This window comes from Xyrauchen texanus, chromosome 33 (genome assembly GCF_025860055.1).
Source record: "Xyrauchen texanus isolate HMW12.3.18 chromosome 33, RBS_HiC_50CHRs, whole genome shotgun sequence".
Taxonomy (NCBI): domain Eukaryota; kingdom Metazoa; phylum Chordata; class Actinopteri; order Cypriniformes; family Catostomidae; genus Xyrauchen; species Xyrauchen texanus.
The window spans coordinates 23,735,079-23,751,881 of NC_068308.1; the positions used below are offsets into that span (position 1 = coordinate 23,735,079).

The 16,803-nt window shown below is 37.4% G+C and overlaps 1 protein-coding gene across 2 annotated transcripts in view; it reads left to right on the forward strand.

The window, feature by feature from the left end:
- Positions 1–16,803, forward strand: part of prkcea (protein kinase C, epsilon a) — a 91,964-nt gene that overhangs the window by 72,255 nt on the left and 2,906 nt on the right. For both annotated transcript variants that reach the window (XM_052103162.1, XM_052103163.1), the window contains exons 11-13: positions 4,022–4,176; positions 15,771–15,909; positions 16,331–16,519. In XM_052103162.1, coding sequence (XP_051959122.1) covers positions 4,022–4,176; positions 15,771–15,909; positions 16,331–16,519 — 483 coding nt within the window. The remainder of the gene's footprint in view (positions 1–4,021; positions 4,177–15,770; positions 15,910–16,330; positions 16,520–16,803) is intronic.

Sequence of the window (16,803 nt, forward strand, 5' to 3'; positions counted from 1 at the left end):
TTTTTTATGAAAAAGCAGCTATAATGAACAATTGTGTATTTATCATTTGACTTGATTGTGTAATTATAATATAATTACCAAAGCGACTTACAGTGCAATTATTACAGGGACAATCCCCCCGGAACAACCTGGAGGTAAGTGCCTTGCTCAAGGACACAATGGTGGCGGCTGTGGGGTTCGAACCAACGACCTTCTGATTAACAGCCCTGTGCTTTAGCCACTAGGCCACCACCACTCGGCATATTATGCATAGTCCATCGCTTTTCAAATTAAATATTGAAATTTACTGGTAATGTTTATAATTCCTGGACATGAAAACACTTGCAAAACACAAAACAGATATCAATCTTTGTTTAACATGGATTTGAATGAATTGATTCAAAAGTTTCAGAACATTGCATGAACATATATGTCATCACATCCACAAACAGAACTGTAACATCTTTAAAATTTACATGAATTAAAAAAAAAACTCTTATTGATATTCTTGAAGATGTAGAGATAAATAGAACTATTGATAAAGTAACTATTTAACTAAACAAAAATTTAAATGGCACTTTTGAATGTTGAATGAAATTTAGTTTGAAATCAGCTAATATTTTGCAGAACCGATCACTAGGTGCATGCCAGAAAAAGATGCTGTCCGACTTGCTGTGACAATACTGTGACCAAATACTCTTCCGAGAGCTGCAGTTTTCAGAGCCGTGTCAGCTTTAAAGGTGAACATAGTCTGGCCCATTGAGATGTACATAGTTAATGATAAGCATTCACTTGTAGCTGTGTAAACCACAGTATACAGTATGATCCTCTCTGTTTGTAAACCGTAATGCATAACAAATGCTAGCATTGCATAGCATCATCCAAAATGTGGTTACTAGAAGACTTCTAAAACACCTGCAACGCTAGCGGTAGCATTGCCATTTTGTTTCCTTATACATCATCTTCCGAGTTGCTGGCAATAGAGCAATTTATGGTCGGAAATAGGGAGTAGGAAAATCTTTTGAATGTAATGCAGCTTCATTTCCCAACACAAACTCTGCCTACTTAATGCCAGTATCCTGTCAGAGAGAAAGAACAGCATATGAGTAAGACTAATTAACTGAGTCAGAGAAAGTGACTTTGTGACATTGTGTTTTTTTATGGTTATGGATAGATACACTGACACCAGTATGCTGAGGACAGGCACAGATGAGGTCATAATCACAGCTCACTATCCCTAGCACTGTCACAACCCAGAAGCCCTCATGCGCTTCTCTATGCCACTGTTTAGCAATCTACAGATCAAGTTTTCAGTGTTTTCAAGATTTTGGACATTGGATTTGGATTTCTTGCTCAATGTGTCATAAACGTGCCTTTGAGACTTTGTGTTGTGAGAGTGCAGACACCTTTCAGTATATCAGTACAATATTTAAGACTCATTTGCTTGTGGGCCATTTTGTTAAATTTGGTTACACCATCATGTACCCTTAGTAGAGGTCATCAAATTTGCCAAATGTTCTTTCATATAAATCGATTGTTTAAAACAAGATCTGTACACATAATAATGATAAATGTTTAGAACAACTTATCTGCCACAATCCTACAGATTGTTGATGGGTGGAGTCGTATATGTGACTACAGTACATCTATAGGCATTCTATAATGCAGATTATAGGTCTTATCTTGTTTGTGTATGTCTCTTTGACAGGCTGTTATGTGTTTTCAGTGCAGGGTTTGTCAGAAACATCTTGCACCTGCAGTTTTTAAAATATGAGCCACTGAAAATGCCTTTCATAACATGTTATATAAGCATAGTTGAGACTAAACAGACATTTCCTTACACCACCCATCTGTTACAGACCCCTGTCAGAGACAGAGAAATGCCCTGAATAAAACATGCACATCAATTTGGATATACCATTGACTGTCATTGTTTTTATATAAAACCAATTATTATTAATATAGACTAACCCTAAACCACACCCTAACCCAAGAAAAGCTTTTTGCCCCAAAGTATACAGTGCAAAGATAATTTCAGATGTGAAGTTAAACTGCTGTTTTCTCTATTCGTGACTCACATTTTATTTTTTACATTTTCTGTTTTGCACAATAGTAAACGTGCCCAGACTTTGAAGGTCCTTGGTTGTTCTTATTTTAATCTAACAAAAGCAGAGCCAGTATTAACTAGCCCAAATGGGGCTGTGCTCTGTCCACTATCTTCCAATCAGAGCTCCTCTCCTGTGGTCCAGCCTAAAAGGAAGCCACTATTTGTCCATTTCTAATTAGGGCCAGGAAATGTTTGTTCATATTGGATTGGGTGGGCCTCCTTCAAATTTCTTGGCACATTTACACAAACTATTTAAGCATCCTGTTTAAATTCCTTCTCACTGAACAAAGACCAACATGAACAGAAGTGGGTTCTTGTACACTTACATAGGAGAACTTTGTTCATCAAAAGTCAAGGCTTGAAACAATTTGTGTCAAACAGAGAACGTGGAGTATGTCAGTGTGATATTTTTGGTAGCACTGCATTTGTAATATGCAATAAATACCAATCACTGTTTCACTGTTAAGAACTCATAAAATGTAGCTATATGATGTTTGATTTAGTATGCTGTAAATACCTCCCTGCTAAATGCATAAAGTAATCTAAAAGGCATTGTTCACCCAAAAATGTTGTATTGTGTAGGACTTTCTTGCTTCTGTTGAACACATATGAAAATTTTTAGAGGAATATTTCAGCTCTGTAGACCCATACAATGCAATTAAATGGTGACCAGATCTTTGAAGGTTCAAAAAGCACATTAAGGCAGCATAAAAGTAATCCATAAGACTCCAGTGGTTAAATCCATATCTTTAGAAGCAATATCATAGGTGTGGGTGAGAAACAGTCTGAGGAAAAGTCCTTTTTTACTGTAAAAATTACTAGTTAATGTATACACTATTTTTATATGCAGAACATACCGACAAGATCATTCAGCACCTTCCTCTTTAACAAAGACTTGCTGTGATTGTGTTATGTGTATTTTATTGTTTTAATTTTAATTAGAGAGACTGCTTAGTGGCTCACAAGCTTCCTTATGTACTTTTAATCTAGCTAAGCTTCAGGTATATTGCAAGAAATATTCCCAGAATTAAAATTTTTAGGTAAATTCATAAATTAAGTAAATATATTTGTATTATTCCAAACATTTTTAAAATGCTGTAGTTTGTCTTAAGCATGTTCCCATGTACTGTTGATAGCTGGGTAAACATAAACTCTGTTTCATGTAGCTTTACTGGAATTGTTTGTTCCTCTGAACTGAGCAATAATAATGTTTTATTGTAAGGGCACTATAAAAGATGGATCTCAGTTTCCTTATAAATAATCTGGAAGAAGTGAACAATGGCATATGATAAAATGTGGTTTACATTTTTATATCTATATGCTCCCTTTTCCTTCTTTATAGTATGGGAACTAAAAAATCTCAAACTTTCTTTTCCTATTTTCTTTATGGAGTTAACAAAGAGATGTTTTTCTACTGAGAGTCAGAATGTGCATTATTATTCTATCACCCAATAATGAGTACTGTAATGTTTTTAAGTTAATAGAGGTGATGGTGACAGGTATTTATAGAAAAAATATGTGGCAACTCCAATGGTTGTTATTGGCATGTTCAACACTTTCTGTTATCTGGACAGGAGTAATCTGAGGGTTACAGAGAAATATGAATTTCTATATAATTTTATAAAACAGATATTTCCAGGCCTGGATGGTCAATACAGTGTTCCAGACGTGCTTAAATACACAATATAGAAACAGCTACAGTATAATACAAACACAATATCTTAAATATGCTTAAAATAACTTTTAATGAACATTTGTGCCCTGCATTTCTTTCTTTTTTTATGTAGTAAGGTTATCATAGTCATTATATTTAATTAAGCAAATCCATTCACACTCTTATTGGGTTTAAAGTCCCATTCAATGAAAATGAACGTGCTCTTTTTTTTTTTTTTTTTTTAATCTTAATTTTTATAAACTTTCTCTTTGTCTCTCTAGGATCGGTTGTTCTTCGTTATGGAGTATGTGAATGGAGGAGACTTGATGTTTCAGATCCAGCGCTCGCGAAAGTTTGACGAATCTCGTTCCCGTTTCTACGCAGCTGAGGTCACATCAGCGCTTATGTTCCTGCATCAACATGGTGTTATCTACAGGTACACACACACACACACACACACACACACACACACACTTAAAAACACTCAACAGCCATGCCATGAGACTTCCCTGTGACAACAGATCCCACAAATGTTGCCAGTCCTACCCATCATGCATCACATTTACTGCCACTCAGCAGTGATGGGCAGTAGCTTTGCTATTGCAAATAGCAAAGCTTTTAGATTAACTACATTTAAAAAAAAAAAACAGGTTGTAGCTTTGCTAGTTTTTAAATCAAGTAGTTTTTTTTAGTAGCAAAGCTATGTTTTTGACTAGGTGGTGGCATGGCTTTGACAAAATCTATACCGCTACATCATGCCCGACATGCTTTCCCGGGCCACGGTGAGCGTTGGGTTGGACTGGAACCCTCCGTCCTACATTTTTGAGTAGCTTGTCCAGCAGTGCCACTCAGAGACTTTAAGTGTCTTTTTTTTTTTTTGTTCCAGCTCTAAGGTAGATGCTAATGACATTTGACTTGACTTAGAGTTTGCTAAGATCATGCCATTGTGTAATAACAGACTATCAGTTTACTTTCTCAGTAAAGTGAAGTCTTCATTCATGTCAGATCAGTTTTGTTGATCCCAGAGAAAGCAGGAGATACAGTGTGTACTGTGAGCTGACTGCAGCTCTGAGCTCTTGATGCATTGCAAAGTTCTTTACCAGAGGCAGATAATATGAAACAATTGCACCAATGCTCAAGGGACGAACCCACGCCCTTGTTTAAGGTTTGCAATGGCAGTGCTGAGAGCAGGTCTTTTCCTGTCTCTATACAGAACTGCAAGAAGTCCCATCACCTCATTGCATTTGTGTGTTAGTTTAACGTAACCCTTTAAAAACAGTATTTGCTTAATTTCTGAATGGATTTACCAATTAAGGATGTCACTGAGTGTCCTTAAAGGGAGGTTTTGCCAGATTTAACTCACTTTTTTCCCCAGGCCATACTTTAGTTTAGTACGTTCACACACATACCCCTAAACCTTGCTTTCCTTGTGGGAGTGTTGTCCGGTTCCCAAAATATAGTTGATTTCAGGTAATACTGTCCTTGTTGTGGCAGGTCCCCATAATGTTGGCAAAATCTCTCTTTCTGTCTCTCTATCACAAAAGCAATCAGACTTAAAGCAAAAAGATATCCTGAAGGCTAAATACAAAGGCTGCAAAAGATCACATGCCCGGAGAAAAGCACAAAAAGCAATATTCTTTATCTTGGGTAGATACTGTAGTACTATCATTAATCCTCCACACTCATGCTGAATCCTTCAATATACAAGAGGTCAAACTACCCCCATATGCCCCCATTTGAAACAGCTCTCTTTACTGTAGTGTTAAAGCCCCTATCTCCCCTTCCCCAATGCGTTATCATGTCGAAAATGCTTGCCTTCAATGTTCTGATGTTTTGACATATTGATTACTCTAATCCGATAAAGTGTGTTTGTGTTGATTAATACTGTCAATATCCAACTCTAGCCTTCTGCAGTTTTTGAATTTTGATAAAGTAGTTATTCAAAGAGAGATCAGATTAATTAGATTTACTGAAGTAAAAGTAATAGTTAGTTCCTTTTCATCACTGAGTAATATTAATATTTCATTCACTGATTTGAAAAGATGATAATCAAATGTTTCCTGATTTGTGGCGTGTAATGTATTAGATCTTGTAAGTGACGTTGTAAAATGTGTAGATTGGTTTTACATGAAAGACCTGGCCTCGGGGTAACTTGAGGAATGTAAGTGGAGGTGGGATGTATTAGTTAATTAGAGCACCAATCTTTGGAATAAGAGGCCTCATTAGCCTCCAGCAATATGAAAACTCTTCCAACTTTTCTTCTACTACTCCTATTTTTTTCTTGAGGAGTAAATTTAAGAACAAAATGTTAAAAATGTACTGCAAACTTTTAATTCGTACAAGTGTGGTTGGGTGTACACTTCTAGAATATTAGATTTCCTCGAAGTGTGCCAAGATCTGTCTGTTGTATGATTTATTTCCATCTCATTTTTCTGATAATACTGTCAAATATCAATTTACAGATGATTTATTGCATATGTGTGATATTAGGAATTTTTTTTGGATATTTAGGCCATTGTTAACACAGCCCATTTCCATTTTGTTTTTTAAAAATCGAATCCTTAGGACAAGCTATCTACACATCTTGCAATTGTTGAAATCGTATTTGTTTGTTCGGACAGTTTAGTCAATATCCAATATATATATATCTACATCGGTAGCCATATTAATTTCTTGAGCATCAGCTCACATAGTTCATAATCAGTTGGCTGTGGCCGAATGCCACACACTTCACTATATGGGGAAAGACTTGATTTCAGAAATTGCTATAGACATTCCTGCACATTGTGTTTGACGTTATACTGTATACACGTTGCGTTCCAAATGACGAAAAACAAACAAACAAAACAGAAAAAACACTCGAAATCAAACAGTTACCATTCAGGGTGAAACGACAATCTGATTTTAGTAAAATTTCGAACCACAAATGAACGCGGTATGGGTAATGTTTGTAAAAATATATTTATTTAGCTGTTTAGACGATACACAACTAAACAGAATTTAAGTAAAATACTCCATAATTTAGCTTTTTTATGCTGCCAGTTTGATTACAACCTAATTAATATAACCATTTTGATGTAAAATTACCATTATCACTGTTTAACTTCACCCTACTGCTAGTTTGTGGTCAGAGCCTAATACATACACTGACTGAGCTCATGGCCTTAATAAAGTCCCCTGATGTGGTCTTCTGCTGTTGTAGGTTCGAGGTGTTGTGCATTCTGAGATCCTATTCTGCTCACTACAATTGAACAGTGTGGTTATCTGAGTTACTGTAGCCTTTCTGTCAGATCAAACAACTCTGGCCATTCTCCGTTGACCTCTCTAATCAACAAGGTGTGTCCGACCGCAGAACTGCCAGTCACTGTTTGTTTTTTGTTTTTGGCACCATTCTGAGTAAACTCTAGAGACTGTTGTGCATGATAATCCAAGAAGATCAGCAGTTACAGAAATACTCAAACCAGCCTGTCTGGCACCAGCAATCATGCATCGGTTGAAATCACTGAGATCACATTTTCCCCCATTCTGATGGTTGATGTGAACATTAACTGAAGCTCCTGACCTATATCTGCATGACTTTATGCATTGCGTTGCTGTCATACGATTGGCTGATTAGATATTCGGATGAATAAGTAGGTGTACAAGTGTTCCTATTAAAGTGCTCAGTGAGTGTATTTTCTTCTTTTTGGAAAGTGGGGAGAAAGAGAGTGTGAGAGAGACAGCCAAAAATAAAATGTATCTGTTTGATCTGTTCTGCAGGTCAATGCTTGTCCTCCGTACACACTTGCTGTCTGATTAGGGTGTATTGAACCATCCAGTCGCCCAGCGTCAACTCTCTTTACTTTTACAGTATTGTCTGTTCTTGAGTGTTTAGCTGAGATTTTTTTTAACTAAGGCCGATGAGGGGCTCTATGGAAAAATCACTCCACACACAAAAGGAACACAGGAAGGATTTCAATAGGGCCTGATTATGTGTATACAGTAAATGCACATGTGTATGCAAGCATGGCATGTGTTCTTGTGCATTGAGTTATATTTAAAATCTGAGGTACAGAATCTAATTTAAACCTGGAAATATGCCTGAAAGTTTTAGGATGTAAAAAGAATTAAAGCAAAGATCCGTTATGAAGTCACTTATCCAGTAAGCAAATCTTAACACAATTCTCCCTGCTTACTGTACATTGAAGCACACAACATGCTCTTTGGAAAAATGTCAAATCATGCTGGTATAACATGGATCATTAGGTTTTGTATCAGCCCGTGGAGTTCATGTCAACTCAAGTGCATGCTGTCATTTAAGCAAAAGGAGGGAAACTCCAAACACTAAGAAATTAAGTCATGTTAATTTTTTTTATGTAACTTTTCACTCAAATTGTTGTGTTGATAATATCATTTGTTATGAAAAAAAAAAGACTACATAAAAAAAATACAAAAAAGAGGCATTTCAACTAGTTGTCTGAGACTTTTAACCCCACTGTATTTATGTGTTTTTTTGTGCATGAGAGACAGAGGGCCCTATTTTAAGAGCACAGCGCTATGCAAAACATATAATTTGTATAGTAAGTGGGCATGGCCATTAAGTTTTGGCGCATGTGGGTTTGGCGAAAGTGCGCATGCAAAGCGCTAATGGGCTTGGTCAAGTTCAGTTTAAAGGTGGGGCACAGCTTCTGAAGGAGCACTGAAAAGGCGAGGGGTGTGTTTGTTTTGCTGTTGAGTTCAATTAGCAATTGTCTTTCTCAGGAATCACTTACTCCACCTTTAATTCTGAGTTTCTTTTCCAGTTATTTCACCGTCACTATTACAGGCTATAGTATATTCCCTGTCAAGCACCAGTGATAGAAACAAAGACAGCACATTCATAATTTTTGAATATGAATTTGGTGGTGTAAACGTATGTTATTTTGTGCATGAACTCTTTGTTGAACATCAGGCATATTTCCAGTGACACTCCTTTTATGCGCCTGGAAAATGTGGTTCTTGTCAGGACTTGGATGTAGGCTCTGTTAAATTATAGAAAATGTAAGTATTATTAATTAATTTGATCTACTGACACAAAATCATTGCTAGTGGTAACAGTGATGGTATCGGCCTTCCAGTTTTGTTTACCAGTCAATTTTGCTTTCAAAATTAGTAATTTATTGAAACGTAAAAAACTTAAACCAAAAATATTTCTAAATTCAAATTACATTTCAAACGAAACGAAAATATAATAAAAATAAGGAATGGTCAAAGAAATCTTATTTAACCACCTTCCAAATTGTAAACATTTTACCATTAACTTCTTTCACCTGACCCTATTGCAATGACATAAAAATCATTCTACTACAACAGGTGGAAAAATACCAATAGAAATGTGATAATAAATAAAATTGTGACTAAACATAATAATAATTATTATATAAAAATAAACCATGTCCTCTATAAAAAAATTGTTTCATAAATAGCTACAACAGTTATTGTCAGGGACATAAATTATGTTCAACTATATTTTCAGAGATTGGACATGAACTTTAATACCACCTGCTGGTGGAATCCACAAACTGCAAATGCAGGAACAGAGTTTAGACTTTGCCCTGAGAATAGAGGTGCTTCTAAAACGTCTAAGCACAATTTCTTTTTCCTTGTGCTTTGCACCACTTCATTAACATATAACACACCCACAGTTTACAGTCATACCCCCACTGATAGTGTGCAACACACTCCAACCCACGCCCACTTGTGCTTTGCACTTGCATGAAATTTGCCCTTTTTTTAAACTGTGCTCTCAAAAAAAAAAAAAAATACAATAAAATAGATGAGATGTTGTGCACGTGTTGTGCTGCACCTAGCACGGTCACGAAAATAGAGCCCAGAGTGTAATCGCCTGTTGGTTTGCTATCAGATTTGTTTCAGTGGCCTCAGTTGAAGGGCCATAATGTTTCAAGTGAAACACTGAAGCATTTGTGTGACCTTGAGAAGTAGCTGCCATTGTTAAGGACGTCCCACAGTCAACTTTCATTCAACCTTTCCTGTGCATTGGATGACAGCTCCCGGGTTAAGAGTAGCTGTTGTCCAGTTTGATGGGCCGTTGTAATGTCAAGTACATATCACACTAAAATACTTTTACCTTTCTTGGTTGCTATCAAAAATAGAACAGTTACATAAACCTGGGCCCACCCCCGCCCTCATCGGAACAGTGCCTCTGAAAAAGATCTTTGCTTGACTGATGCCAGCAAAGAAATGTTGACATTTTTTGCCAATCAACCATCAAAGACCATGCCTGTTCAGCCCCCCTTGTGCTATATTTGTCCAAGCAAGCTTTATTGAACCATCAACAAAACATTTCACTTTATATGCTTTCAAAATCACAGAGGGGTGAGTTAGTGAAAGGAAGGGAGAGAAAAGAATACGGTTTGAACTGACATATGATCAGTGATATAAGAGGAGTTACCCCCATTTGTGGCACATACAAGTGCCCTTGTTTTTCATCTGTTTCTTTCCTCCTTTTCTGCCTTCTTTTTTCCACTTGTTTTTTCTGTTGTATCTTAAGTGTCTTGGGAACTCAAACTTCCTTACAATACAAATTCATGGAGTCTTTAGTCACATTACTTTTTTATAATACATGTCTGCAAGTATTATAAAAACACAATAGCCTTTTCTCATGATACATTTTGATAGACGGTTTTACAAGAGCAGAGTGAATCCTTGTCTGCAAAAGTGTTTAAATAAATACACACCTGCCATGTGTGTGCAGATAGTAGGAGAGGTTTAGTAGCAAACCACACCCTGACTTCTGTATAGCTCAATATAAAAGACATATAAACACTCTGGCCTTGTTTACACCTGGTATTAAAATCCAAGTGTTTTTGTGTTACATATATTGCTCACTACGTCAGTGTTTTAATATCTGTTGATGTCTGTCAACATGTTTCTCCCAAATAAACTTGGATTTTATTTTCACCTAAAAGGTAAGTTTTAATTGGGATTCTCATTTATTTTAGTGAAGTATCTGTAGTAAATGTCATTGCATGTTGATATCAGGCATTCTGAAGATGGTCCGTGAAGTCTTTAGTATGACTGTGTATTGGCTTTTCCATTTATTATCTGATTGCATGGCTGAGTTCTTTTAAAAACACTATTTTTAGAACACTGGATGGTTGACAGGTGAGTAGGAATGCTTGTGTCCAGGACACATTAGGAATGATTAGTGTTAACAATACAAATGTGATTTGGTCACATGCATTTCTGACTACCTCCAAATGCGTTTCGAATGATCCAATCACAAAACCTTCAGTACCCTGTTTGCACCTGTAGTGCTGACCACTTGTGATCAAATCGCCCAAGATGGATGTTAATACTAGGTATAAATGGGATCACACACACACACCGTGTAACCTACACACAACCGAGAAGTTGTGTGTAGCAGAGAACTTGAATGCATGGCGCAGCGTCCATTGGCTGGCACAATCTCGCAGACAAAAATCTCACACATTTCCCTTTCATGATCAGAAGTTACGATGATCTCACTCTCCTCTTACCCTTTTGCTCTGCCTCCCTCATTAAAGATGATATCTTTAAGTAGATAGAGCATGACAGGAGCTGATCGGCCAGCGTTGCTCAGATGATTAAACCTCAGGATGGAGGCCATGCTGCACCGTGTGTCATCTGCTTCTGTCAAAGGTGTAGGCACATCAGGGAGGCTTTGGAAAACAATGAGTCATTCTTTATAGACTCTACACAAGCCAGAGCTTCTCAGGTGTATGGTACTGTGATATAAGACTCCTTTATGGCTCATTAACTCACACACTCAAGGCACAGATCACAGAGAGACCACCAGTCACACTTCAATTCATATGAAGAGAGTTTAGTGTCCCCTTTCAGTGCAGCCTACCCAGATGCATTTTTTAAGATTATACTAGAACACAGGGGGTAAAAAGTACAGAGAAATTATACTTAAAGGGATAGTTCACCCAGAAAAGGAATATTTTGTCATCGTTTGATCCAAATCTTCCATGGAACCCAAAAGGACATATTAGTCAGAATGCTGGCCATTGTCACTATTCACATTCATTGCATCCTATCTATCTATCTATCTATCTATCTATCTATCTATCTATCTATCTATCTATCTATCTATCTATCTATCTATCTATCTATCTATCTATCTATCTATCTATCTATCTATCTATCTATCTATATATATATATATCTGTCTATCTGTCTGTCTGTCTGTCTGTCATTCGAGCATAACTGTGGAGTAAAAGGTGTGATTTTGTTTTTCTTTGGAATTGGAATTAAGAGAACCTGTATTCATTTTCATTAGTAGGGTACAGTAGGACTAAAGGCACATATTAATTAAAATGTGCTTATTTTCTGGTTACAAAGTGTATCAAGATGGAAAAAATATTTTTTTGTGAATAAAATAAATAAGTATTTTGTCTCATCATTCCAGGGATTCTCATTAGCTACATACATTTACAATTTTTTTAAAATGATTTAATATTAGATCAATTTACCTCAAAATCTAACAAGCGATGAACTCCCAAATCATTTAATAAAATAATACTTAAAGGGATAGTCCACCCAGAAATAAAAAATCTGTTATCAAGGGTCCTAGGTAGCTCAGCAAGTTAAGATGTTGACTACCCCACTTGAAGTCGCAAGTTTGAATCCAAGGTGTGCCAAGTGACTCCAGTCAAGTCTCCTAAGCAACGAATTGGTCCGGTTGCTAGTAAGGGAAGAGTCTTGTTGGGTTAACCTCCTCGTGGTCGCTATAATGTGGTTCTCGCTCTCGGTGCGGCACGTGGTGAGTTGTGTGTGGATGCCGCAGAGAATAGCGTGAAGCCTCCACACGCGCTAGGTCTCTGCGGTAACGCACTCAACAAGCCACGTGATAACATGCACGGATTGACATTCTCAGACACGGAAGCAACTGAGATTGATCCTCCGCAACCCGAATTGAGGCGATCACTATGCCACCACGAGGACTTAGAGCGCATTGGGAATTGGACATGCCAATTTGGGGAGAAAATATGTCATCATTTATTCACCCTCATGTCATTCTAAACCCATGTGAGTTATCTTTTGTAGCAGAATGTCCAAGCTGTTCTGTCTGATAACCATTTCAATTTTTGGTATGTAAAACAATGACAAATGAAATAAATGGATAATTTTGTTGTACATTTTCCAAACATTTTTAAATATAATATTTTTGTAATTGCATGGACAAGAGCAGTGCATTCTTTCAAGTTTCTCCTTTTGTGTTCCATGGAAGAAAGTAATGTGGGTTTAGAACAACATGAGAGTGATCTTTTAAGTATAGCACTTACTCAAGTACTTTATACCCTTGCTGGAGTGTCAGTGTCTTTGTGGACTGATGTTCCAAGAGCACATGTGAAGCAGTTTCCTCGAGAGATTGACCTGAGCATGCGGTCACCAGGCTCAGTTGGGCCTTTTCTCAACTTTTTTTCTTTTTCATTTCTTATCTTTATTTTGTTTTGACACACTGAGAAAACAGGGTTTATCAGGCATAACGATCAGATTAGCTCCTCTGAACATTCCTGGTTGCGTTCAGGTCCCAGCCAGTTTGTCCAGGTGTGTGTAACACACAAACACACATACAGTGTGCACATCCAGAGGCATACACTGGTGTCCTGCACATACCTGTTTGTTATGAGATATATACAAATAACTATACAAACAATGGGGTTCAAAGAGTCCACTTATGAAAATGTTTTTATTTTTCTCATTTTATATTTTGTACTTAAATAATTATGTTTAATTATTTATTTTACACAATAATGTTTCTTTGTTTTACATTACAAGTCTTCACATTTGTTTTTAAAATGTCCTTTGCAAATAAATGTCCTCTGCCAGATTCCACTGTCTGTATCCTAACTGACACGCAATGAGGTCTCATCCTTTAACCTTTATAATGGCATTATAAATCTCTGTAAAACAGCCTATCTGCTCTGGGGCAAATGGAGCAAGTATGCAATTCTGATATTATCGTGTGCTCTTAGTGAGGTGTTCAGCTATTTCTATAGTCTTCTATAGAGTCTTCTATAGCTCTAAGCACAATTGTTAACCCATCCCCATGTTCTTAAGTACAGATTTTGAACAAAGGTAAGACTTTTAAATATGTGCTTATATTATGTGGCTATTATAGATTGGGAGTAGGGGGGTGAATCTCATAGGTCACAATAGGTAACATTTAAAAATGAATAATTTTGGAAATATTTTTGTTTTCATAAATTAAATTAAATGTTTCTAAATCAAAATCGACCAGTAGAAGTGAAGTGTGTTGCAATCTTACAAGCTTCTTATGAATGTGCAGTCTTTGTTTATATCACTGGTGCTTAAAGGAATGTTGACTGTATAATAGGACACAGATGGTGGAATAACCGGAGAAGAACCGCAGAATTAAATTGCACTTGACCCAGCGCATTAGCGTTTTGTGCACACTTTCGCCAAACCAACTTATGCCTTGACTTCGCGCATGCTTGTACGAAAATACTAAAACTTCACGGCCATGCCCATTGACTTTGCGTGTAGGACTTATAGCGTCATAGCGCTGCACTTAGCGCTAGTGCTCTTAAAATAGGACCCATAATTTCTTAATCTTTCCTTTTATATTTTGGATTGAAAACATAACCCATACATGTTCTTGACATTCACCCATTGAAAGATTTTAGGGTGGTGAGGGAAGTGATGTGGGGACACACAGATGAAATCTACCATCGTAGGTGGCCTGTTGGGTAAGGCCCCTGTATTGGCACAGCAATGGAAATATCCAGCATACAGCCCCTTGTTGCTGTTGTTTACCTTATGCTCGACTTATAGGTCTTAATACTGTTATAAGGCACCCTAAGCTCTGTGATTTTGCTCATGTGAAGATGTTTTTCATACCTTTGAAAGCCGTCTTTAAAGGTTGTGGTACACCATGTTGAATACTTCTGAAATGAAGACTAACATGCAGCCATCTCAGGAATGGAGTAATAAGCAGGTCAAGTGCCATGTGTTTGTTGTAAATGTCTATAGCACTTTCAGGCCCTCAAGGTTCCTTAGATTATCTGTCAGTTTACTGCAGGGGTCGGCAACCTTTTTGACATGGAGTGCCGTTTTTTATTTTCCTGATCAATGGCTGTGGTGACACCACATGCAAATGTATGTGATTTTCTGAAGTTTGAGTCCACTTGTGAAAATATTTCTATTTAGCATTTTTCTATTATTATCTTTCATTTTTCATTACAAATGATATTGTCAGCATAACAGTTTGAGTGAAACATTTGAGTAAAACCAAAGAAAATGCACCTGAAGGATTTTATTTTTTTTGGTTATTCACACCTGCAAAATCCTAAAACTTTATGTCCAGGTTAAATTTATATTTTGAATAGATTTTTGAACCCCATGATGTGGGTTTATGTTTTCTCTTTTAATCGTTTAATGTAATTTTGAGAGTGACTGGTTTAAGGAGGGTGTACCTGTATGCAGAATCTCAAGAATTAATAGTTGTGTTTCCTTATTACATCACATGTTGTTCTGAAAGCAAAAAGAAACAAATGAATCACGAAATGTAGTCATCTGCGCAGCCTGACCGAAATAAATCCTTAACCAAATGTGAAGCGCTGCTGGCTCGTGGTGCGTGAATGGCTTGCACCGCTGTACGAGTCTGTTGGGTATACTGCAGTCTCGTCACATTTTATCTTTTTGTTTAGCCTCCCATTCAGCACATGAAAACACGCTGTGTGAACATGAGGAAAGGATTACATCAAGATGTAGATTGGAATGCATGTGCGGAATTTCATATGAATAAAATAGTCCACTCTCTCGCCGTTGCTGGCGTGCCAGTGATTTCCCCTCCACCTGCCAATGCCAGCACGTGTGCCATAGGTTGCCAACCTCTGGCTTACTGTCTCACAAGCATGCTGAGCCCTTCTCAACACTGCTTTAAAGGGCTCAACAATTTATTAGAAAATTTAAGCCAGGTATAAAAAAATAAAAACATTTATGGTCTAATTATGTCTCATTTTAAATTCCTTGTCACATCAGAGACCTGAAGCTGGATAACATTCTGTTGGATGCTGAAGGCCACTGTAAACTGGCCGACTTTGGAATGTGCAAGGAGGGCATTCTGAACGGTATCACGACCACCACCTTCTGTGGGACCCCTGACTACATCGCGCCTGAGGTACAACTCCATTACACTGCCCTACGAAGACAAAACACAGTAATGAGTTTTTTGATTGCCCAGCCAAATGTGGATTATAAAATAGTCTCTTACTTTTTTTTCTGAATCTGAGCATATTTAAGCCAGACCCGTCTATCACAGTCTATCATCGTCTATCATGGTCTAAGAGGCCGCATTTTGGTCATAACTTAATGTTGACAAAATATGTAGGACTCCCTTTTGCAGGCCATTACAGTTGAGCTACTGTATGCTCATGTAGCCCAACTCATGAGTTTTAATCTCAGGAAAATCAAGTGATTGAAGTGTAAATGCGTAAATGTAAATGTCAAACATTCAGCCTAGCAAACCAAAATGGAGAAAACCAGTACCAGTGGTTTTTCACATCATCTTTACACAGCATCTTTATCTCTTTCTCTTTCAGATCCTGCAGGAGTTGGAGTACGGGCCATCAGTGGATTGGTGGGCTTTGGGCGTGCTCATGTATGAGATGATGGCTGGTCAACCTCCATTTGAAGCTGACAACGAAGACGACCTGTTTGAGTCCATTCTCCATGATGACGTTCTTTATCCTGTGTGGCTCAGCAAAGAATCAGTCAGCATTCTGAAAGCTGTAATTGGCCCATTTTTTTTCTTGACATGATTTATTTTGTTTGTCAATGTGGTTTGTGGTTGACCCATTTTTTCATTTCTTATTCTTTCCCTGTTCGTAATCTTCTCTCATCCTGCAGTGCTGCATTGGGCGGTGTACGGTCACACGCCCTGCTTCACTTTCCCTTTGTCCTCTTCAACCTTCCTCTGTTGATTACCTCCCCTTTCTCTGTTTTCCTCATTCATCCTCCTTCCATCCCTGTGTTCTGGTACTTTTACCCCCGACTTACAAATACACTAATTTTA